Raw genomic sequence first — 25,603 nt, 5'->3', positions numbered from 1 at the left:
GCAGGTCATAAAGGGCCAGTTTGTGTATAATAATGGCAGTAGGGCAGGAATGGCAGTAGAGTAGGAAACTAATGGGGCCAGGGTACTTGTTGAATAGAAAATAATGGAGAGGAAATGGGAGGCAGAAAAAGGGTCAGAAAAGAGAGAGAGCCTGAAGGGGTTATGGAGAAAGCAGTGGCTGACAGAGGCATTCTGCCATATGCTGATATGTAATAATATCCCTCTCCCAGGGTTGTTAGAAGGGTCAAATAAGATTATAGCTAGAAAAGAGCTTTGTAAAGTTAAGAGTGCTGTTCATCTGGGAGAAATGATTATTACACCGCATCTTCAGAAAGGCATAGTGATCAAGAGCATGGGCTTTGGAGTCAGAGCATTGTTTGGCTTTGGAACTTAATCTGCCAATTACTAGCCTTATGATCTTGGACAAGTTCTTTAACCCTTTTAACTCACTTTTACTGATTCACGAATGGGAATACTAATAGTACCTACTTTAGTGGATTGTTGTGAGAATTAAATGAGTCAGTATAAGTAAAACACTTAGAAAAGAGTTCATTCATTGTAAGCAGTCAGTAAGTGTTGGATTATTATTCTCTTCCAACTGACAATGCCCTTTTTGCCTCCGTCACCATCTCATTTGAGCAGCTCAATGAAGTATTGAGGGAGGGCAAGGAATATTATCCCCACCATATAGTTTGTTCTTCCCCTGCTCTCCTAGCATTGATCATTCCTGGGGCTCCTCAGGGGCTGCCAGAGTGCCAGAGATTCTCAGCCCACCAGAGGCCTAGACTTCGCTCAGCCCATCAATGCCCAGTCTGACCACTGCCTCTGCCCCATCTCCAGGCTTTCGCAACTTGCACATGGACGACCAGATGGCAGTCATTCAGTACTCCTGGATGGGGCTTATGGTGTTTGCCATGGGCTGGCGGTCCTTCACCAATGTCAACTCCAGGATGCTCTACTTCGCCCCTGACCTGGTTTTCAATGAGTAAGTGCTCATGGGCCTTTCCCTTTCCCACCCAAGACCCAAGAACTCACATAAACATAGCATCCTAGCCAGACCCAGTTGGTGGTGATGATGGTAATGGGAGTAACAGGAGGTTAGCCCATTTGATGTGTATGTGAGGCAGTGGAAACCCCAGCCAGCCTGCCCAATCTGAGGTGGCTTTGCCTGGATGAAAGGCCGACTAGTGGGAGGCAAGGAGGGTTGGTGCTGAAGCCATCCCTTTCCCACCCAAGACCCAATCCTGGTATTGTGGCCATGCTTCTGACCTGCTTTGTAGCGTATCTCAGAACCTCCCCTCACTCTGTGTCAAGGTCCCTCCCCTTCATTCTGATCAACATAGGGAATGGGCAGAGAGACTCTAGTTGTGAGGGCTAAAGTTCCTTTGGTCCCTTTGCTACCACTGAGGGTTGCTGCCAATCACCATTTGTTGAGTAACTCCTTTGTGCCAGGAGTATACTAGATACTTTTTAAATCCTTTCATTGAAACCTCATGATAACCTGATTTCCGCTTTTTATAGATAATCTTTTTTTTTTAATTGATGGGGATAATTAGGCTCAACAAAATAAAATGACTCACCCAAGGTTACACAGCTAGTGCATGTTGGCAACAGAATTCAAAGTATGTCTGTGTAACTCCTAGTTCTTGTACTGCCTCGTGGTGGTAAGTGATGAGGAGGAGCAGCTCCACCACTCTCTGGCCATGTAACCATGGCCCAGCTACTTCCCTTCTTTTAAAAACAGGTTTAATTAATGCTTGCCCTGCCACCAGTTCTAGTTATCCTTCATGAATTTGGCCAAGGGCTCAGATTGTTGAATTATACTTTTCTCGGCTAAAATCTCTATTCTGTTATTTCCTACATCATTGTCTTCGGGCAAGACTGTTAACTTCCCTGACCCTCAGTTTCCTCATCTGTTAATAAAATACAACTTTCTTAAATGATTTGTTATTATGACTAAAATGGGAGCTAATGGATGTGAAATGTCTGGCCCATAATGGGCAGGAAATTAAAAAGTACCTTTCTGATACTCTCTTTCCCTAATAGTGATGATCTTCTCTATGTCTGCTGTTTGAGGTCCCTTGGTGGCATTGTGAATGGAACTGGCCGGAAAAATATTCCCAAGGACCTTGAGCTAGTCTTACCACAGAGAATCCCTCTGATCAAGGCAGGAATTGACCTTCCCTCCCTTCCAGCCCCCTAACCCAGAAGAGCCTTAAATAAAATTAAATCTGTAGGCCAGTGGTTCCTTCCAGTACAGCAGTGCCATGTGGGGCAAAATGAGCATCCCCAGCTGCCCTTTTCCAACCCAGCCAGCCCTGGTAGCCAGAAGCTAAGAATATCCATTGGGCTTTTGGCACAAAGTGCTTTGTGATTTCCAGATCTCCCAAGAGTTACTTATGATGCCATCTTCTGGGGCAGGCCTTAAAAAGCCCACTTCTGTTTGTCTCTCACCCCCACTCTCCTGCTGTCCTCCAGTGATTGAATTAACTCCCTGGGCACCTGCACCGCCCTCCCCATTCAGAGCTCTAAGACCTTGGAACCTCTGCAAGGTGATAATTGGTTGTTTTCTCAATCCTCATGTCCTTCTATGCCTCTGCATAAATATGTGGCACCCAACCTCAGCTTTCTGGCCACTTCCATGTATCTCATCAAAAGGTACCAGAGGACTCCCTACAGGTCAGGCTCCTAGACCCATCAAGCCCAAGGGTCCTGAAACAATAGCACCCCCCTTCATTTTGTAGGAACCCACTATGTTAGAGCTCTTAGGGCCCCTAGAAACATCTAAACCAATGTTTTTCAATGGGGATGCTGTTGACATTTTTGAAGGAATAATTTTTCATTGTGTTGCCATATATTGGAATACGTTTAACATCCTTCGAACTTGCCCCCTAAATATCAAATAGGATCCCAATCACTGTGACAGCCCAAACTGCCCCCACACATTTATAGCACCCACTAGGGAGGCAGTAACTCTCCAGTTAAAGCCACTAATTGCTACTGGCCTCCTTAAGGTACTAATGAGGAGACTGAGGCCCAAAAAGGGAGACAGGGACTCTGGGCCAACCCATTTGCTGATCTGTGTGACACCAAACCCTGTCATCAACCCTGCTTTCTTCTTTCCTCCTCCCCTCTTTGTGGCGAACAAATGTGAGGGTAATGGGCTTGAACCCTAGCTGTGTGACCTTGGGTAAATTACTGAACTTCCCTGAACCTCGATCTCCTCATCCATAGAATGGTGAATAGTATCATAATGGCACCTTTCTACATGCCATTTATTGAGCACTTACTATATGCCAGACACTGTGCTCAATGTTTTCCAATTTTTATCTCCCCTTTTATCCACTCTCTTTTATTTCCACCTACTTCTGCTCTCTTTCTGAACTCCATTCCTGCTCCTTTGTTTTCTACCTTCCACTGTCTTCTTTCTTTCCTTCCTTTAACTCTCTCCCTATTCTTTTTGCCCTTTCCCCCCGCTTTTTGTTCCCTTTCTTTCTGAACTCCTTCCTGTCTTGCTCTCTTTTCTCCTCTCCTTTCCCCACCTTCTCTATCCCTGGGTCCTGTGGCAGTGTTAACAGCAGTCCTCCACGGCAGGACCATGATTTCAATGGTAAAAAGACTGCAATGTTGTCATCAACAGAGGCTTGGAAGTACAATGGAGACCTGAGCAGGGCCAGGCCCCAGGGTCAGCAGATCTTATTAAACAATTCTCCAGGGTGAAAGAGCTTGGAGCAATACTGTTCTCCTCAATTGACTTGTGATACTATCTGAACACTTTTTCTTTCTAGCTGGGCTCCAGCCTGAATTGAATACTTCTATACTATCTGCCCCCTTCCCTCTTTCTCCAGGCCAGCCAAGATTTCTCTGAGATAGAGTGCTGAGCTTTCACCCAGCCAGTACCAGGCCTGCTCACCTTGTGGAGGAGGCTGGTGATTTGGGGACCAAAATGTCAAACCACAGCCTTCAGGCCCTATCTGGGAGGACTTCTTCCTCACCACTTAAGTGGGTGTCAAATTTCCTTTTCTTTCTCCACAAGATATAAAATCAATTTCTCTCTCTCTCTTTCTCTCTCATACACACACACACACACACACACACACACAGAGTTTCTGAAGTGCTGAAAACTAGGAAGGCCTACTAGCAGGAGTTTGCTGTCTTTCTCAGAGGCTTGCCATGGTCACTCATGGAACAGAGAGGTTGCTCCCCCCGAGAAGCTGTCAAAGGCTTGGCCCCCTCCCTATATCATTTATAGGTGATAACGTGGTGATCTGTTCACAAGTCACTATAATAAAAGCAGCTCACACGTGTTTACAACTCCCAAACTATGGTAAGGAATGGCCAGTGTATGAGGGAATAGGCTGCCCTTCAGCAGGAGACGTTTAGATTGGACATTCAGAAATACTTCCTGGCTGATTTGATGAGCATTAGAACTTACTTTGAAAGGACAATGGGGAATCTCTTTCCCTGGGAGTTTTTAAAGAAATGATTAAATTTCTAGTATGGGAAATGGCATTTAAGCCAAGAGGCAGGGGAATTGAGAGGATGAACTACTGTGGTCACTTAGGAATCCCGATGTCTTTATGTTAAGAGTTGATTTCTGAGGCCTGTCTCCTAGAAATCCTCCAAGTTGGGATGCCTGAGAGGTAGGTTCTGGCTCTGGCTTTAGCTGGGATGTTAGAACTGTAGTCAGGGAGAACGTATGCCTCGCCTATTGTGTTCATTTGGTTAGGTTTTCCTGTCCCTGTCTCAGTAAAGAAGAGGGGCATGGGGACCTGGAAATTCCACGTGCTAACTCATATCCTGGCCGGGGAAGATGAGTAGTTATCAGAATGTCAGGATTTTGGGAAAAAATTAAACAACATTGTTCCCTGTCACTGAAACACAAGCAAGCAAAACAGCAGGCACTTCTTGGAGAACCTGGGGAGGGCAGGGCAACCAGAGACATTCTCCCTTGGCTTATTATAAGCCTTCCCTCACTCCTCTCCTTCCTCTGTGTGTCTTCTTCCCAGGTACCGCATGCACAAGTCCCGGATGTACAGCCAGTGTGTCCGAATGAGGCACCTCTCTCAAGAATTTGGATGGCTCCAAATCACCCCCCAAGAATTTCTGTGCATGAAGGCACTGCTGCTGTTCAGCATTAGTAAGTGCCTGGAGGGGCAGGGAATGCCCCTGGGGGCATAGGGGCTCAGAGCAGAGCTGCTTTTATCATTAAAGGGTTATCAGAAAGAAGTCAACTCCTAGACATCTTCCTTCTTCTTTCACCCTCCCTCCTCTACACTCCCTTAGCATCCTTGTTTCTAACAAGGATGTATTTCATGTCTGGAGACCAGTTTCTTTGCTAGAATTCAATCTCTGTTAGATCCCCACCTACCCCCAGTTTCTCTTTGAGACAAGGCCTTTTTGGCTGATTATACCAGGTCTCTGAATTTTCCCATAGCTTCTATCATAGAACAGGCAAGGACCACCTTATATTTCTTGCAGGGCAGAAGATATTGCCTCCTGGAAGGAATGGCCTTCTCTGCCAACAGAAGGAGGTCTATGTAAACAACTCAGACGGGGTTTATTTGGCAGCCAAGGAACATTTCTTTAATGTCTCTTCTAAGCAGAGTGCTGTCTTCTCTGTGAGGGAAAAAGAAGGCAAAATTTTATATTCAAAATCATGTGTTTTAATTGTCTAAATCAGAGCCGGACCATGGACAAGGTAAAACCATAGGTCCTAATAAATGCATTAGATGAGAAAGACTAGAAAAAGGAACGGCTCAGTAAATTTTATTTGCTTGATGCCCTTCAGATTGGGTCCAGCTAGCTTTTTCCCTAAGACCTCTGGGCAGACTGAAGGCCCAGGGCATACAGACCTCAATGGACAGGAAGCCAAGTAGATGGTTCCCTCCCTGTGGGGGTGGGGATCAAATTTGTGGTAAGAAAACTTGGTGCTTTGTCTAATGCTCCTTCGTGGGCATGCTTCCCTTCCTATTCTGTCTTCATCCCACGTCAGTTCCAGTGGATGGGCTGAAAAATCAAAAATTCTTTGATGAACTTCGAATGAACTACATCAAGGAACTTGATCGTATCATTGCATGCAAGAGAAAAAATCCCACATCCTGCTCAAGGCGCTTCTACCAGCTCACCAAGCTCCTGGACTCTGTGCAGCCTGTAAGCAAACGATGGAGGATGCTTTGGCAGGGAGAGCAGCCTGATAGAGCCAAGTGATAATATGCTTTTCTAGGGTCTGGCACCACCTGTTGGGAGGTGCTTCCATTCCCTTCTGGCTTTGAGTGTGGCCCAGGAAGAAAATGCAATGGAAAAGAAAGGAACACAGGTCACAATGTCCCAGCTGGTTGTTGTGAAAGAAGTGGAGGAGTTGAGAACAGAGCAGTTGGGATTCAAGGAAGGGGCTTAGAACAAATAAGTTCTCTAGGCAGACAAAACAGACCTAGATGTTTTCCCCTTCTTCTTTGAGTCATGTGCGTGTGAGTTAATGTGTGTGTGTGTGTGTGTGTGTGTGTGTGTGAGAGAGAGAGAGAGAGAGAGTGTGCTGGGAAAGAGGAACACCCAGTCCTGAGTCAGAGAGCTTGTAATGGTGTAAAAGATCTCTTGGGGGACCTCAGTGACTCCCTGGAGACCATTTAATGCACATGTGCGTGCGCGCGCGCGCGCGCACACACACACACACACACACACAGGGAGGACCAAGGACAGGGAAGAAGGAGGGAATCAAAGGTAAGGGGGGGAGAACCCGACAGAAGCCAACTCCTTGTCAACCCCGTTTTCTGTTTCTCCTGTTATCCCCTTACAGATTGCACGAGAGCTGCATCAGTTCACTTTTGACCTGCTAATCAAGTCCCACATGGTGAGCGTGGACTTTCCAGAAATGATGGCAGAGATCATCTCTGTGCAAGTGCCCAAGATCCTTTCTGGAAAAGTCAAACCCATCTATTTCCACACACAGTGAAGCTTTGGAAGCGCCTATTTCCTCACCCCACCCTACTCCCCTTTTCAGATATCTTCTGCCTGTTATAACTCTGTACTACTTCTCTGCAGTGCCTTGGGGAATTTCCTCTGTTGATGTATAGTCTGTCATGAAGATGTTCCTGAGTTCTGTTTGCCGGGCTTTTTTCTCTTTTCCTCCTTTCTTTTGTTCCCCCTCCCTGTCCTACCCTCCCATGGCACTTTCAGACTCTGCTGCCTGCCATGACTATTATCTGTGTTTTGAATGGTGGTGTATTTCTTTAAATCTGTGATGATCTTCATGTGGCCCAGTGTCAAGTTGTGCTTGTTTATAACTGCGCTGTGTGCCAGCCACACAAATGTTTACTTACCTAATGCCACAGGAAGTTTAGGGAGCTAAGAGTATCTGGGAAAACGAAAACAAAAACAAAAACCTTGCTAGCGTTTTTCCTCTTAAAAAGTGTAAAAACAAACCAAAATCCCCAAAGAGGCCAACAGTGACTAGAATAAGGTGAAAATTGCAAGCCCATGGGGAGTCACTGCTTTTTTTCCAAACCCTTCCTCCCTAGGAGACTTTATTTTCTGCCATTGGCTATTGCCATTAGAGAGCAAGGTGACCCCAGAGCTGAGTTGGGGCAGGGGGCAAATTTAAGAGAATGAAGAGGAGAGGACAGATGGATCACCAGTACCTGCCCACAGCCTTGGCCTCTGAAGTCTAGACTGCTCAACTACAGTGCAGTTCATTGTACTGAAAATGTGCTTCTTGTTTGAAAACTTGTCTGCATGTGAACGCCTCCCCCCTAATCCCTTTTCTCTTTCACCCTCTGCCTCCACTCTCAAATTGACGTTCTGTAGCTTTTCTAAGAGCTTTGAACCGAATGTTCTCTTTAGCCAAAACTTGGCCACTTCCAGTGAAGAGTAAGATCAGTGAAAAGGAGAGGAGAGATCTGACCCTTTGAAAGGGCCCATCTAGATCCAGCCCTGCTTTCCCATTTGTGGGCCAAGGAGGAGCTTGGGGCTGGAGTTAGAGGAAAAGGAAGTGGTGGCTTGGCTGTTATCCTGCTTAGGACACTGAAGATTTGATCCTTCTTTGCCCCCACCTTTAAAAGACCTCGATATTTTTTGCCTGACTCCATGCAGCTGCAAGCTCCTCCACCCTCCCTTTAGTGTTCTGTGGGGCTGAACTTCACCAGACTGCATTACAGCCACAGTGGTGAAGCTTGTTCACTCCTTTCAGCATGTTCACAGACTCTCTGCTAAGAGCCCCCACCACCAAAACGGCTAGCAAGCCAGCAGTCTTGACATCTGTCTCTAGATGCCAGTAGGCTCAAAGACTTCTTACCAAAAGTCTCTCATCAACTATCAGATTTCTGGAGCCCTTGGACAAACTGGAAAGAAGGCATCAATGGGATTGGACAACCTGGGCGTCTTGCCCTTGTCCCCCAGAGATGATAACGTCCCACCAAGTGGAAAAATGCCAACTTCCTCCTTCATAGCAGCTAAAGGGGCTACCCAGACCAGAGTTGAAGAGAAAACTCAATTACCAGGGCGGGAAGAATGAAGGCACTAGAACTAGAAACTCTATAAATGCTCTCCTTGCCACCCAGCATATCCACCTACAAAAGTCATGGAAAGAAGAGAGAAGAAACCAAGAGGAGACTCTGACTACTAAATTAAAGTCTTCAGAGGCAAAATCTAAAGCCAGATGGGCACCATCTGGTGAGTTTACTCATCCTCCTCCTCTGTTGCTGATTCTGGGATCTGACATTGGCCATACTCACTCAGACTTCCCATCTTTCTTGCTGCCTCTGTGTCAGAGGGAGGCTGAAACATGGAGACTACAGAACCATGGAAAGGTTTGGTTGTTGTGACTCCAATGGGCTGCCACCCATGAACTCAGGGTGTGTTCCTGGGACACTGGTTTCATATAGTCCTTTGGCACACCTCTGTTCTGTTGACTTTGTCCCTTAATCCCCAGTGCAGGGGGAGTGTCCACCTACTTTCTCATCTTGGCCACTGCCTCCTCACTTAGCTCTTAAATTCATCTGCTAAACTCAAGAAATTAGGGGCCAGTCATCAAGCTGCCCATTTCAGTTGGTTCACTCTACTTGTTGAGGAGATAGTTTCAGAGTGACATGATATGATCTACATGGGTTTCCTCCCCTGATTTCTGTGTTGATATTAATAGCCAAATGAACTTGCAAAACAGCTTCTTTAAATAACAAGGGAGAGGGGAACCTAAGATGGGTGATATACCAATCCAAGACTGCTGGATAAAACTAAAGCTGACAGGTTTTCTTTCTAGGGTAGGATAGATAAATTCTGGTTTTCTTTGTTATGACACCACTTGGCTTATGTAAGCTCACAGTATCGCTTTTAGCTGTTTTAAACAGGAAAAAAATCCACCAGTCTTTTCAGTTAAACTAGGTTACATCTTAATAGTTTCTTTACATGTCTTTTGAAATGATTTTCATCTTTTGTGGTACATGGGTTCGATTAAGTCATTCTAATACCTCTCCTTGTACTAGAGGCTATCTTTACCATTTCTCTATCAAATTTTTCATCTTTATGGATTTCCCAATCGTGACTCTTGTCTTTATGAATATAAATGTTTTTAATTTGTGAAAGCCAAAAACCAGTGAAATGGCAGTGTAATTAAAAGCAGCAACAACTGGATTACTCCAGATTTCCGAACGGCAAGACAAGGAAAAATGGCCTAAACAAGGTTTTCAGCCTACTGTTTTTACACTGGGGTTTCAGTGAGCAAAGGAGATTTTAGCTTGGTTTTGTTCTCCCACAGATGAAAAGGAGATTTTTTTTTTCTTTTGGCCATTGATGTTCCAGCTAATGTAATTGACAGAAGTCTCGTTTTGCATGCACTCTGCTCTACAAACAGAGTAGATGTGGTTGGTACACTGTGCTCACCTATGAAGGATCGGCGATCCAGACCCACTCACCTGGTGAGCTGGAAGACGAGGAGCACTCACCAGACAAGTCACGGTTTGCAGTGCTTGATGGGAATGGACAATTAATAAGAGAAAAAGAAAGAGCACCAGGGAGGAGGGCCCGTCTGTGCTGGGCAGCAGACAGCTGCCGGGGTCACAAACTCTGTGGTCAAAGAAAAGAGTCGTGTGGCGGTTCCAGCTCTTGTTCATTGGGCAGCTTGCCCAGGCTTGGCCCCTGAGCTGAAATGGGGTTGGGTTCTTTGTTCCACAGCTTTTCTATGCCACAGACAGTGTCATTGTTCTTGGAGAATTCATTTTTTTAATAAGAAAAGGATTTTTTGAAGGATTCTGTCATATATCTTTGAAAAAGAAAATCAGAACATATATATTTTTATATATGTTCACTGGTACTAAAAAAGAAAAAAAAAAGCTTCACTCTGTCCTTTGGGTAGTTGCTGAGGTGATTGTCCAGGTTCAGAAATAATGTACTGATGCTAGAGTCCTTCTCTGTCCATACTTTACTACTAAATGCATATATGCATATATATAGCAAGAAGTATTCTATTTGTACTTTAAGAGAAAATAATGTCCACCATCCACATGATACTCACACTACACAAATGACCTAACTTTGAGCTTCAAGTAGCTTCTCTTCTAAGTGTTTGTTTCATTAGGCACAGCACAGACATGGCTTTGACCCCTTTTCTCCCTTGATATTCGGCAGGGCACAAAAGCCTAAGCCATTCTCTCTGCCCCTTCCCAGCCCTGTGCCAGGGTTGCACTTCATGAGACTTGCTCCAGACAGCCCAGTAACTATCCCTGCATGGTCCTTGCATGACCTTGGGAAAACAAGAGGCTGACTACTAATTATCATGTGCCAGTAGCCCAGGTGAGAGGGCACTGGGCCAAGGGAGTGGCCTTCATCCTTGACCCCCTGTAGGGGGTCATGGGAACCAGGAATGTTAAAGCACAGGATCAAATCCCAAACTTAAAAGTCAAAATAAGCCATTTAGCATGTGCAATTTCTTGTAAAAGGAAGTTTCTACGCCTGCTGCCTTTTATAGGCAGGTCTGTTCTCACCACTAATCTCTTTGAAAATCTTTGAAAGCAGTTTAAAAAAAAGACAAAGAGATGAAAGCATCACATTATGTAACCAAAGATTACACTGTATCTGCTAAGATACCAAATTTTTTAAGGGCAGGGAGGGAACAAGCATTAGTGCCTCTCTGGTAAGCTATCCAAAGACAGACAGAAGGACTTTGCTGGTGACTGACTTATAAGAGTTTTGTGGGGTTTTTCCCCCACAATATACATGTTTAGAAGAATGGAAAATAATTTTGAAAAAAAAATGTGATTATAGGTCCTTCACTAAGTGATTTTATAAGCAGAACTAGCTTTCCTTTTCTCTAGCAGTTGCTGAACAAATTCCTAAAGCTCCATTATTGCATGGTTAGAAATGGAGCTGTTTTGGCCACTGTTTGCTAGTGCCCATGTTAGCTTGTCTGAAAATGTGAAGCCCTTGTTGAGAAGGGGAGCATTTAAAGGACTAGATTTTGCACTAGAGAGACAGCAGGCAGAAATTCTCATTTCTGCCCACTTTGGATGGCACAAAAAGTTCTCTGCGATTTAAGGCAGAAGGTTGAAATATATTGTAAATGAGTATTTGTATCCATGTTTCAAAATTGAATTTTATATATATAGATAGATATAATGTGTTCTGATAGCTTTACCTTTCTCTGCACCTTTATATTTGGTTCCAGGTCATAATTGATACCATGTACTTGTGAGAGAGGCTGTAGTTACATTTTGGAAGCTCTCTCAGAAAGGAAAAGACACCTGGGTTGATCATATAACTAAGAGATCTCTGCCTCTATTGGGGCCTGACTCACAGGCCTTGTAAAGGAGCAGAGTGGGGAAAAGGATAGGGTACATGACGTATTGCACTTTACTAGCCCAAGACAGATGAATGTGTAAAGGGTGGTGAAGACTCATTGGAACTGACTGGGATTTACCATAGGGAAGGCCCAGACTGGGGGACAAAGGCCCACCCAAATAATTAGCCAGTGGCCCCCTAATGGGACCTGGGCAGTGAGAAGAAGGAAGGGCATTCTTTGCTCTTCACCATCCTTGTGAGAAAAGGGCAGTTTCCTGCACTTGGGAACCTGGAGCAAGTGCTCCATCTTTCACGTAATTCACTCACTTGGGATTGAGGTGCTCTTGCTACTGGGTGTCTGTGTGCTCTAATTCTGGTTTTGGATATGTTATGTGAAGCTTTTAACAATGAAGATGTGCTTTCATCTGTTAAAAAATTGTCATTTTACTAGAAGTTGTATTTCTGTAGGTACAAGTCCATCTCTGCCCATGGGTAGGGATGTTTTTCTTCAATTAAGAGATTGACACTGGGGTCTGTTGCCCAGAGCCTCCCAACCCTCAACCATTTCTAGGTGAAGGCAGAAAAATCCACATTAGTCACTACTCTCCAGACACTTCAGCTGAGGTAACAAACCATTTGGAACGTTCCCACCCCCAAAAATGAGTGGTATTTGAATTTAGCAAGTAGAGTCTTAAGGGGAAAAACAGCCTTTGAGTCAGCTTTGATTTATCCCCATTTGATTTGGCCAGAAAGCAGGTAATATTCATTGATTGGTTTCCAACCCCAATTCGGTATAGCAGCGATGCTGGTTCCTTTCTTTATTCCACTTGTCTCTTAGCCTTTTATGGAATTAAGTGAGAAGCTATGGACTGAGTAGCCCTTGTGGCATAAAATGTTTCCCACATGCACTACTTAATAAGGTTGTCATATAGCTACAGATTCCATTGGCCACCAAAGACTGGAACACACACATACCCTAAAGGGAAGAAAATTCTGAAATGTTGCCCTTTCTCTGGTGGTGCCCTCCCTGGCTGATGCTTCACATTTTGGGACTCTGTTCCCTGCACAGCAGACAGGCCAGGCCTGCAGTCTCTCCCAGCCTTAGCCCTTGGTGCTAACTGTCCTGTAGTGAAGTGTCTGCGAGATTGTCCTATCCCATCAGCCACTCAAGTGCTGAGAGTAGCTACCATTGGGATGACTCAAGCTAAAAAACAGTCCCCTCACCTCTCAGTGACACCTTTCTGCTTTCCCCTAGACTAGAACAGTGATTAGGGAGTGCCTCAGACATTACATTCTTGTGCTGTCCTTGAGATTAATTTGGCAGCAGGCGGGAGCAGACTATGTAACCAGATGTAAGAATTAATTTTCGATGTTGAGGGAAAAAACAAAGAAAAAAAAAGAGAGCATCGTATAAAGATTTTTTTTAAAGAATCATTAATTTTGCTTGAAACTTCTTTCGATGGGGCTTCAATTCTCACAGCGGCACTTGGCCTCCACTGGGCAGCAGGACCAGCCCCAAGCGCTAGTGTTCTGTTTTCTTTTTGTAATCTTGGAATCTTTTGTTGCTCTAAATACAATTAAAAATGGCAGAAACTTGTTTGTTGGAATACATGTGTGACTCTGGGTTTGTCTCTGTCTCTGCTTTCAGAAATGTCATCCATTGTGTAAAATATTGGCTTGCTGGTCTGCCAGCTAAAACTTGGCCACAGCCCCCTGTTGTGGCTGCAGGCTCGAGTTATTGTTAACAAAGAGACCCAAGAAAAGCTGCTAATGTCTTCTTATCACCGTGGTTGATTTGTTAAAACATAAAACAATCTAAAATTTCAGATGAATGTCATCAGAGTTCTTTTAATTAGCTTTTTTTTATTGGCTGTCGTTATTGAAGTCAAGAGTTGGTATCATGCCCAGTGGCCGTTTATGCTACTTTGATTTTGATGTATTTTTAAAAATCTTTGCACAGGGGTTATAAATTTGCCCTGTGTTGGCCTTAGCATAGGTTGACCTGGGACCACCAAAATATCAAAGGGTCTGGGCTAGAAAGCACAGATGGACACTGGCGGCCTATTACAGCCTCTCATCAAAAACCCTGAGCTTGTCAACCAGGAGAAAGCCACACAAAACCCAGCTGTTCACTCTCATTCTCATCCTTGTGGAAGCATAAAATGGATTGAGGCTTCACTGCACAGTTCTTGCCAAGCCTCACAAAAGTAATGGGCACGTTCATATTCACATTCTCACTGTTTCTCAGGGGCCATATCGTCCTTGACCATCTAGGTAAAATCCAAGCCAGGCTTCCTTGGGGTTTTCAAAAGTTCAAGCAAGGCTCCCTTCTGTCTCCTTTGAGTGTGAATACTTATGATATCCCAAATTGAATTTCTGGCATCTTGAGATACAGGCCATCAGTGAGGTGTGACAAATGTATTAAGGAATGATATGAAAGCTCTCTATGCCTCAATGTCCTCACCTGTAATAGGGGTTGTCATAATGCCTCTTTACTGGGCTAGGTTGGAGATTCAGTAAGAATGTATGTGACCCAGCTGGTGGGCTTATTACTCTGCCTTTGCTCCCTGTTAAAATGCCAGAACTCCTGAGAGGGAGTCCCACATTGAGCCATGTTTGTCATTGACCACCTCAGAAAGATGGATTTCTGAAATTTTTCCTGAGAACAGTGCTTGATAGAGAAGAGAAGAAAACCAGAGATTCTTGGGATGTGTGTTTGTGTATGTCTAAGTAAGAGAGAGAGAATATATATGTTTGTGGGTTGTGTGTATAAATCAGAGCCTGCCTCTAGAAGAGCCCCTCCAACCACCATTGCTTAAGTTCTTTTGCACCTACAGAGAGTGACATAACAGCTGCCTTACTTGGTTTCATTTACCACTCAGCTCCTGCCTAAAGTGGGTAATTAGTACCCACCATAGATTTTCCAAAAGGTAGCAAAGCACAGAGGGTGGGGGACAAGGACGCCTAGTAGATTTAAAAAAGCCTGGAGGCAGGAGTCCTACATGTGTCTTGCTAATGGTCATATAGCTAGTGCATAGCTAGGATTCTGGCCTGCTGATTCACTATATGATACTGGGCAACCCTCTGCCCTTTTCTAGACCTTATTTTTCTCATCTATAAAATGAGTGTGTCTGAAGATGTGGAATAGGACTATACAAGATGAGAAGCCCCTTCCAATTTGGACACCATGGCTGTAGCAAACTGCAGCAACACCTTTCTTAATCATGACATAAAGAGAAAAGGAAATGGCTTTTTATCATCCCTAGAAGACATAGTTTCGAAGCTAAAAGCCCCATGTTTGTACTCAACAAAAATTTACGGAACCCTGGGGGGCGGGAGGTCAAAACAATTGAGTCCTGTGTAATAGATGCTGTCAACCCCTGGATGGATGGGGAAGAGGCTCAAAAGTGAAATAATTTGTTTACCGGTTAGATGATCTCATAAATAGCAGAGATAAATAGGAATTATATATGCCACAGTCCATGCTTTCAGTGAGTTTACAGTCTATTAAGTACCTTAGGCCAGACCAGTCTGGGACTTCAACCCATCACATCCACCCCCAACCCACCTACATCCATCCCTCAGGCAAGATTGGGCTAACCTTTGATTTATAATTGCTGCCTTTTAGAGTTAGAAGGGATCTTAGACAACAGCTAGCCCAAACTTATTCTTTATGTGAGGAGGCCAGGCCAAAAACCTTGTTGAATGTTACTGTGAACTAGGATCTGTGGCAAGGGACTAGCCCTAGAACACCCAGCTCACATCCCCTTCTTGTGCCTGCAGGCAGCATACTAGGGTGTCAGGGCACCTGAGAACCTCTACCATCCCCTTGCACACTGGTTCAGAGTCCCAGTGAGAGAGCCTCCACTTCCTGTCTATGATTCCTGTGTAAACAACCCAAGGATCTCTACTCCAACCGCAGCACCTACTTCACCTACCACTCACTCCCAGAGGTTTTCTTCATACCACTGCAGGGGAGGGTGAGAGAAGGAGAGCATTACTGGGGGAGCTGGAGTAGGGACTGCAGAAGCAATGGGAATCATTTAAAAGACACACTGAAGTATGAAAATGTAGTTTTCTGAATTAACAGGAGTTAACAGGCAGATACAGATAATTCAAATCCTCAGGTTCTCCTGCCACCATTTTTTCAGGCTACAACTTTCCCTCTTCCCTCGACTTCTTTCCCAGGGTGCTTCAAGCAAGGAGAAGGCTATTTGGAGAACTTAGTCTGACTTCCAACCAACAAGGCTCTACCAAAAAAGCTGACTTAAGCCAGACTCGATGCAAACAGTCCCACCAATTCCTATTGGGGCACTTCAGATTTCAGACCGGAAGACAGGCCAGCACAGCAGGCAGATGCTGTGAGAGGCACATCACCTGCCACCTGGGCAGTGATACTTGTCCCCAAAGAAAGCAAGCCCTTTTGATGCTTATACACAGTGTGAAGAGTGGATAATGTCATGGTTGGACTAACCTTATGAGAGAATCCTACCACCTCAAAAGACTATAGGGACTCTTCAAAGGGGCACAATATCGAATCATCCCTTCATTAATTTGTTCTTTCCTTTATTCAACAACTATTTATTTGTGCAACCACTATGTACCCTGCACAGGAACATGACAGACATGATCTCTGTCCTCATGGAGCTCCAATCTAGTGGGAGAGACAGACAAAGACACAGACAATTGTAATATAATGTAATGGGTGCTATAGTGAAGGAAGTTCAAAGTTCTGTTGGGGTACAGCAGCAGGATTCCTAGCCTTGTCTAGTGGGAAGGTCAAGGAAGGCTTCTTAGACAAGTCTGGGCTGTGACCCAAGTTGAATGAAGATGAGACTGAGGGTGGAGAAAAGGGCATTTTTCCTCGGGTAAGAGACAGCAGCCTTGTGAGGGAAACTACAAATAGTTTAGTTTAGCCTAAGGGAAAAGTTTGAAGAAGGGTGTCACTGTGAGAGAAGAAGGTAGAGAAGGAGGCACAAGCAAAGCCATTGAGGGCCTATGTGTCACACTGAAGAGTTTGGCGTCTATCACAAGGTGAAAGGGGAGCCATAGAAATTCTTGCTAGCATTTCAATTCCCAGAACACATGATTTCATCTGAACGTCATAACATCCTGAGGAGGCGGGCAGTCCAGGGATCAAGCCCATTTTGCAGATAGGGAAACTGAGGCTCAGCATGGTAAAGTGATTGGCTCAAAGGCTGTTCCTGAATAATTAATGGCCCCAAGGCTAAACTGGAAGCCCTCAATCTCCTGATTTCCAGTCTCAGCCCCCTCACATTAAACCAATCTATCAAAGACCTCAAGACCTGGTGCAATTCTTGGAATGTGTTCAAGAGTCTCTGTGTTGACAGCATGTACTGTCTACTATCCCACCCATATGTGCCATGACCTTCCTGAAGTGACATTCACTGGCTAGGGGTTCCTAGATGGCAGAAGGCATCCCAGAGAGGAGCAGTAGCATCATCTTAAGGGGTAATGCAGGCTGTGGGAAACCAGCCAAATTGGTGTTCTGTGGGCATGGGGCCTCATTTCTTCATTCAAACAGGAAGTCAGAAATAATGCTGGAGAAGAAACAATATTCCATCTTCCTAGAGGAGATCACATCTGACTCAGGCCTTAAACAATGAGGTGAAATTCCGTAGGAGGGAAAGGTAGCTGAGCAGACAACCAAAGCAGAGATAACGGCATGGGTAAATGCCCAAGAGGCAGGAAAGAGCGTGGCTTCTGCTTTGAGACAAAGCAAATAGGAACTAGTGGGGAGTAAGAGCTGGAGATGAGTCTGCGCTAAGGCCCATTGTGAAAAGTCTGTGTGTCCTGCTAAGAGGTGTAATTTCTTCTTGTAGGCCAGTCATTCTTAGCTGCCACACATGAACAATAATGGCCACATGTGTGACATACTCTCAAGGGAGGCTCCAGGGTTATATGCAATTCCCGACACACTATCACTAAGCCCCTTTCTCTCTCTTTCTTTCTTAGCTCCTTAGCTCCTTTCTCTTTCTTATTTTTTAAGAAAGCAAATACAAATACAAGGGAGTCTGACAGCATAGAAAGGAAAAATTTGAACCTCCTATAGTATATTTTTAAGAAAATTATCCACCAACTTCAATGTTTAAGATATCAACAAATCACTTGCCACACCTCACAACTGACTATAGAACACGGGTTAAGATAATTAAGGACTTTTGAACAAAGCTGTAACATGATTAGTTTGGGGAGATGGAAGCTATGCTAGAACATATTGTATAAGACTGTAGTAGAGGGTAACACAGAGGTTGACTCAAGGAAATATAATAATAATCATAATAATAATATGTATTGAACACTTACTATGGGCCAGGAAATACTAAAGCTAAGCTCTTTATATATTGTGTTTTACATAATCCTCACATCAACCCTATGAGTTGAGCACAGTTACTCCCATTATATAGATAAAGAAACTGAGGCTCTGACCCAACATTATTTCTCGCTCAGACGAAGGTTACTTCTAAGTGATAAAGCCTGAACTTGTTGCCAAAGCCTACAGTTTTGATCACTGCACTATATTTTCTTTTTTGAAAGGCTGGTTGATTTTCTCAGTCTTTGCAAAGAGGCCCAAGGAACTCAAAAGCAGGCAGCGTTATAAATAGGAATAAATAAGGAACTATATCACAATGGAATTGTCTTCACAACCACTCACTCCAGGAATGACAGTGATGTCTGGTGTACGTGAGCCCATGATTTCTGCAGAGCAGCCGCCTCTTCCCCAAACTTCAGATGAGTCCTGTTGGGAGAAAAAAATGGTCTTCTCCAGCCCTGCCATCTCCCAAGTGTCTTGCCAAGTCTCTTGCTCTCCCTCCTGTCTCTAGTTAGAGGTACCTGGGGTACAGCAGTTCATCAGGTGTCCAGAGAACCTATGAGCATATTTGTCTATAAAGGCAGTCAGGGGGAAAGAGCATTGGATCAGGAATCTGGATACCAGCTTCTGCCACTAACCAGAAGGTAAAATTTAGCAGGCCCCTTCCCCTTTCTGGGCCTCAGTCTCCCCATCTGAAGAGCAAGGGAGATAAGGACTACGCTAGTTTCTTCCAGCTCTAGCATACCCTCTTAGAGTCTGTGAAACTTTTGGCTAAAACTAGAATTTTGTCAATCTGGGAATTTCCAGCTTTATCTCACTCCAATACCTATAATCTTATTCCTACATTTTAGCATCTGTATCATAGAAAAGACTAATAATAGAGTTTTCTCTACTTGCAAATGCCCGGTCAATAGCCTCCTTGACAACACATCCAGTATTGCATTGCTTGTTGTTTCATAGCAACCTCCACCCTACAGCATGCCATCTTGCCTATCATTCGTACACATCTGTCAGTCTTAGTGGGAGTATATTTCTACTAATGCTTCTTGGGCCATTCTGTACCTGGACAATTTTGATATAGGTCAAAGACCCTGCTAGACATATCTCCTATCCAGAATAAATGTGGGCAACTATGACTGCTTGAGGAGTCTCTGAGGTGGAAGTGGTATGGACTTGGTTAATGGTCTAGGTCGGGAATAAAAGTATAGGCAGTGCCATCGGATAAGTACTAATGGACAAGAGACCAGATGAGAGGCGTCCGTTTGGGAATAGGGCTGTACATTCTACTAGCCTTTGTTCAAGTGGTGCCCTTCATGTGAAATGCCCTTCTCCATTTCTGCCTAGGCAAATCCTTCCTACACATTAAGGCTCAGCTCAAAAGGCAACTGCAGGATGTTTTCTTTGATTTTTTCAACTGGAAATGAGTTCTCTCTCCTTTAAACTTTGAATCTCCTTCCTATAAGCCTAAACCACTCGTTTGGCTTACAGTTAGTTATAATAGCAACCCACTGCCATTTAAATAGTACTTTGTATCTTATAGTACTTTGATATCAGTATCTCATTGGAGACTCACAAGAACCCTATAAGATAAGGAAAGCAGGGCAGGAATTATTAATATCTCAGTTAAATATGTGATAGGAAGGAAACACTGTTATTTTAGAAGTTGGCTGGAGACTTCTATTTCTAGCAATACGTCTTACTAGATATGCTAAATGACCCTCCCAATGAAAACAATGTCAGGTGAAATATAAACATAATATTTTAAAATTCATTGCTGAACTAGTATGATAGTAAAGAACCCACAGCCAAAAAGGAAGTGAAAGCAGGAACTCTGGAGGTAAATTAGTGTCAAAGCCAAATTTTGCACTGAGGATTTTACCAGACCCTGGGATACTGAATTTCTACACTGACGACTGTAAGAGGTGAGGGGAGAAGGAGATAAAGACTAGGGCTTGCCCAAGATGAGGGGTCTTATAGGAGATTTCCACATAAGGCTGGTATCCTAAAGGGCCATACCCTCGATGTAAGAATGAAGAAGAATTAAATCTGTCTTAGAGAAAGAGATAGTAAGGAAACCTGCCTGGCTTGACCTTGGCACTGGGTGGAGGGGAAAAATAAACCTCTCATGAGAATTTATAACCATAGGTGGTCTTCACATAGTTTTATAGTCCTAACCCGAGATACTTAGGAGGTCTGAAAAACTAAAACCTGAGATCCCTGATCATCAGTTCCCACAGGTGATTCGCAAAGGCATATCCTCTATGGAAGAATGCTACTTTCATCCAAGCCTCAAAAATTCCTATATATAAAGGTCCAAAGAAAATGAGAATCTCACAGTGAAAAGTTACAAAACGCAAAGAAACAAGACACCCTGAGTAAAAGCCAGCAAAAACAACAAATATCAAATCATACCCACAGACCTATAGAACATAGAACCATCACATATAGAATATAAAGTTAACTTTATTTAAAGTGGTTAAAGAGATTCATAAAATGCTTGAAATATAAGGAACAAGGAACAAGAGACTATAAAGAACAGCCAAACATATTTGAAAAAGAATAACATAGAAGATCTAGAACCAAAAGTGTAGAATAGTAGAATTAAATATATATTGATAGATTAAAGAACATAATATAAACAACTGAAGAGAGAATTAGGGACATTGAAGATATATGCAAACAAATTATTTATAATGTAGCACTGAAAGACAATAAAATGGAAAATATGAGAGGTTAAGAGACATGAAGGTAGAGCATATAGATCTAATATATATCTAACAACTTCCAGAGCACGGTCATGGAGGAGAAAAGAGGCAATATTGAAAGATATAATAGCTGAGAATTTTTCAACATTGTTGAAAGACATTCATCTTCTTTTTTTCTTTCTTTTTTTTAAATTTTTTGTTTATTGCAGTAACATTGGTTTATAACATTGTATAAATTTCAAGTGTACATCATTATACTTCTATTTCTGCATAGATTACATCATGTTCACCACCCAAATACTAATTACAACCCATCACCACACACATGTGCCCAATTACCCCTTTCGCCCTCCTCCCTCCCCCCTTACCCTCTGGTAACCACCAATCCAATCTCTGTCTCTATGTGATTGTTTGTTGTTGTTATTATCTACTACTTAATGAGTGAGATCATACAGTATTTGACCTTCTCCCTCTGACTTATTTCACTTTGCATAATACCCTCAATGTCCATCCATGTTGTCACAAATGGCTGGATTTCATTGTTTCTTATGGCTGAGTAGTATTCCATTGGGTATATATACCACAACTTCCTTATCCATTCATCCCTTGATGGGCACTTAGGTTGCTTCCAAGTCTTGGCTATTGTGAATAATGCTGCAATGAACACAGGGGTACATGTATATCTTTACTCATTGATGTTTTCAAGTTCTTTGGATAAATACCCAGCAGTGGAATAGCTGGATCCTATGGTAGTTCTATCCTTAATTTTTTGAGGAATCTCCATACTGTTTTCCATAGAGGCTGCACCAGTTTGCACTCCCACCAGCAGTGTATGAGAGTTCCCTTCTCTCCACATCCTCTCCAACACTTGTTGTTTCCTGTCTTGTTAATTACAGCCATTCTGACGGGCGTGAGGTGATATCTCATTGTAGTTTTGATTTGCATGCCCCTGATAGTTAATGATGTTGAACATCTTTTCATGTGCCTATTGGCCATCTATATATCTTCTTTGGAGAAATATCTGTTTAGGTCTTTTGCCCATTTTTAAATTGGGTTGTTAGTTTTTTTGTTGTTGAGATGCATCAGTTCTTTATGTATTTTGGAGATTAACCCCTTATCAGATGTATGGTTTGCAAATATCTTCTCCCAATTGTTAGGTTGTCTTTTCATTTTGTTGATGGTTTCCTTTGCTGTGGGGAAGTTTTTAGTTTGATGTAGTCCCATTTGTTTATTTTTTCTATTGTTTCTCTTGCCTGGTCAGACATGGTTCTTGAAAATATGTTGCTAGGACCGATGTCGAAGAGCGTACTGCCTATGTTTTCTTCTAGAAGTTTCATAGTTTCAGGTCTTACATTCAAGTCTTTAATCCATTTGGAGTTAATTTTTGTGTATGGTGTAAGGTAAGGGTCTACTTTCATTTTTTTGCATGTGGCTATCCAGTTTTCCCAACACCATTTGTTGAAGAGACTTTCTTTTCTCCATTGCATGTTCTTGGCTCCTTTGTCAAAGATTAGCTGTCCATAGATGCGTGGGTTTATTTCTGGGCTTTCAATTCTATTCCATTGATCTGTGTGCCTGTTTTTGTGCCAGTACCATGCTGTTTTGGTTACCAAAGCTTTGTAGTATATTTTGAAATCAGGGAGTGTGATACCTCCAGCTTTGTTCTTTTTTCTCAGGATTCCTGTAGCTATTCGGGGTCTTCTGTTTTTCCATGGGTCCACAAAATTCCTACAGCGGGGGTGCTCCCCGGCTCAGGGGCCTGATCCTCCAGGGAGGCTGCGTGCATTTGGGCTACTCCTGGGCGGCCGTGAAGCTGGCAGCTTGTGAAGGCGGCTTTTTTTCTCTCCAGAAAGGAGTTTTTGCCTCTTCCACCTCGATTAGGATTTTCCTTTGTTGCAGGAGTTGCTCTTATCCAGTTTTCAGTTCTCTCTCAGGGGTAATTTTTCCACGAGTAGTTGTAAATTGGCTGTCTCCGCGGGAGGAGATGAGTTCAGAGTCTGCTTACGCTGCCATCTTGACTTCTCTTCTCAAAAGACATTCATCTTTAAGATCTAGAATCCTGACAAATCTCAAGCTAGAAAAATAAAAGAAATCAACAGTAGACACATCATCGTGATTTTACAGAACACTAAAGAAAAAGAATATTATAAAAGCAGTCCGTGAGGAGGGGAAAACGACAACAAAACAAATCATGTATAAAGAAATAGCCATTACACTTAAGATTAACTTATTAATAATAATAATGGCAGCAGAAGGCAGTGGAAAATTATGTTTGATGTACTGAGAGAATTCTCTACCCAGCAGAATTATTTTTTAATTTAAAATAAAGATATTTTTAACTAGACCCTCATTAAAGGAAATTCTAAGTGACATGCTTCAGCTGGATGAGAAAAGATCTTGGATGGCAGATCTGAGATGCAAGAGGTAATAGTGAGCAAAGATATTGGTAAACATGTGGATAAATCTAAACATATGTTGACTATACGCAAAAAAAATGTAATGTCTGATTTGTGGGAAAATAACAAGATAGAATTAAAGAATTTGACAACAGCTTATATATTGATAGGGGGTGATTAGAGTTCAAAAACTAAAGTCTTTAAGTTGTTGAGCAAGAAGAAAAAGATACTCATTAACTTAATTTTTTTATCCAGTTCTATTTTTTCCATTTTATTGAGATATAATTTACATACAGCACTGTACAGCATAATGATTTGACTTTCATATATTGTGAAATGATTATCACAGTAAGTTTAATTAACATCCATCATCTCATATAGATACCAAAAAGAAAGAAAAAATGTTTTTCTCCTTGTGATGAAAACTGTTAGGGTCTACTCTCTTAACAACTTTCGAATATACCATGCAGCAGTGTTAACTATAGTCATCATGTTGTACATCACATCCCCAGTACTTATTTATCTTATAACTAGAAGTTTGGGTCTTTTGAACACCTCCATCCATTTCCCCCAACCCCCACCTCTGGTAACCACAAATCTGACCTCTTTTTCTATGAGCTTTGTTTTGTTTTTTTAGATTCCACATAAAACTGAGCTCATACAGTATTTATCTTTCTTTGTCTGACTTATTTCACTTAGCAGAATGCCCTCAAGGTCCATCCATGTTGTAGCAAATGGCAAGATTTCATTCTTTTTTTGGCTGAATAATATTCCATTATATATATGTCAGTGGACACTTAGGTTGTTTCCATGTTTTGGCTATTGTAAATAATGCTGCTATGAACATGCGGGGGTGCAGATATCTCTTCAACATAGTGTTCTCTTTTTCTTCGGGTATATTCCCAGAAGTGAAATTGCTGGATCATATGGTAGTTTTATTTTTAATTTTTTAAGGAATCCTCATAGTGTTTTCTATAGTAGCTGTACCAATTTACAATCTCACCAACACTGCACAAGGGTTCCCTTTTCTCCACATCCTCACCAACACTTGTTATCTCTTGTCTTTTTGATGATGGTCATTCTAACAAGCATGAGATGATATCTCACTGTGGTTTTGATTTGCATTTCCCTAATGATTAATGATGCTGAACACCTTTTCATGTACCTGTTGGCCATTTGTATATCTTTTTTTGGAAAAATTTCTGTTCAGGTGCTTTGCCCATTTTTTAATTGGATTATTTGTTTTTTTGCTATTGAGTTCTATGAGTTTTTTATATATTTTGTATATTAACTTCTTATCAGGTATATGGTTTGCAAATATTTTTCCCATTCTGTAGGTTGTCTTTTCATTTTGTTCATTATTTCTTTTGCTGTGCAGAAGCTTTTCAGTTTAATGTACATCCACTTATTTTTTATTTTGTTGCTTGTGCTTTAGGTATCATATCCAAAAAATCATTGTCATGACCATTGTCAAGAAGCTTTTTTCTTATGTTTTCTTCTAGGAGTTTTATGGTTTCCAGTATAAGATTTACATCTTTAAACCCTATTTTTGAGTTAATTTTTGTGAATGGTGTAAGATGGGGGTCTAGTTTCATTCTTTTACATGTGACTATCCAGTTTTTCCAGCACCACTTATTGAAGAGACTGTCTTTTCTACATTGAGTGTTCTTGGCTCCATTGTCAAATATTAGTTGACTGCATATGCAGATTTTATTTCCAGGCTCTCAGTTCTGTGCCATTGGTCTATGTGTCTGTTTTTATGCTAGTGCCATACTGTTTTGATTACTATAGCTTTATAACATAGCTTGAAATGAGGAAGTGTGATGCCTCCTGCTTTGTTCTTCTTTCTCAGGATTGCTTTGGCTATTTGGGGTCTTTTGTGGTTCCATATAAATTTTAAGATTGTTTTTTCTACTTCTGCCATTGGAATCTTGATAGAGATTGCGATGAATTGAATCTATAGATGGCTTTGGGTAGCGTGAACATTTTAACAATATCAATTCTTCCAATCCATGAACACAGGGTACCTTTCCATTTATTTGTGTCTTCTTAAATTTCTTTTCTCAGTGTCTTATAGTTTTCAGTGTAGAAATCTTTGACCTCCTTGGTTAATTGTGTTCCTAAGTATTTTATTGTTTTTGATGCTATTGTAAATGGGACCATTTTCTTTATTTCCTTTTCAGATAAGTCATTGTTAGCATATAGAGTGGCTGATTTTTGAATGCTAATTTTCTATACGGCAGCTTTACTGAATTCATTGATTAGATCTAATTTTTTGTGGAGTGTCTAGGATTTGCTCTCTATAAAATTATGTCATCTGCAAATAGAGAGTATTTTACTTTCTGTTTCCAATTCAGATGGCTTTTATTTCTTTTTCTTGCCTGATTTCTCTGGCTAGGACT

The 25,603-nt window shown here is 42.3% G+C and overlaps 1 protein-coding gene across 1 annotated transcript in view; it reads left to right on the top strand.

Annotated features, from left to right (window-relative positions):
* Nucleotides 1-13,623, top strand: part of AR (androgen receptor) — a 167,283-nt gene extending 153,660 nt beyond the window's left edge. The window contains exons 5-8 of the mRNA XM_004439897.3: nt 841-985; nt 5,010-5,140; nt 5,996-6,153; nt 6,797-13,623. Of these exons, the coding sequence (XP_004439954.1) occupies nt 841-985; nt 5,010-5,140; nt 5,996-6,153; nt 6,797-6,952 (590 nt within the window). The 3' untranslated portion in view covers nt 6,953-13,623. The remainder of the gene's footprint in view (nt 1-840; nt 986-5,009; nt 5,141-5,995; nt 6,154-6,796) is intronic.
* Nucleotides 13,624-25,603: the final 11,980 nt, after the last annotated feature.

Source organism: Ceratotherium simum, chromosome X (genome assembly GCF_057802395.1).
Source record: "Ceratotherium simum simum isolate JZ-2026a chromosome X, ASM5780239v1, whole genome shotgun sequence".
NCBI classification, from domain to species: domain Eukaryota; kingdom Metazoa; phylum Chordata; class Mammalia; order Perissodactyla; family Rhinocerotidae; genus Ceratotherium; species Ceratotherium simum.
The sequence above is the reverse complement of the archived record's forward strand: the minus strand, read 5'-3'. Positions and strand labels throughout refer to the sequence as shown.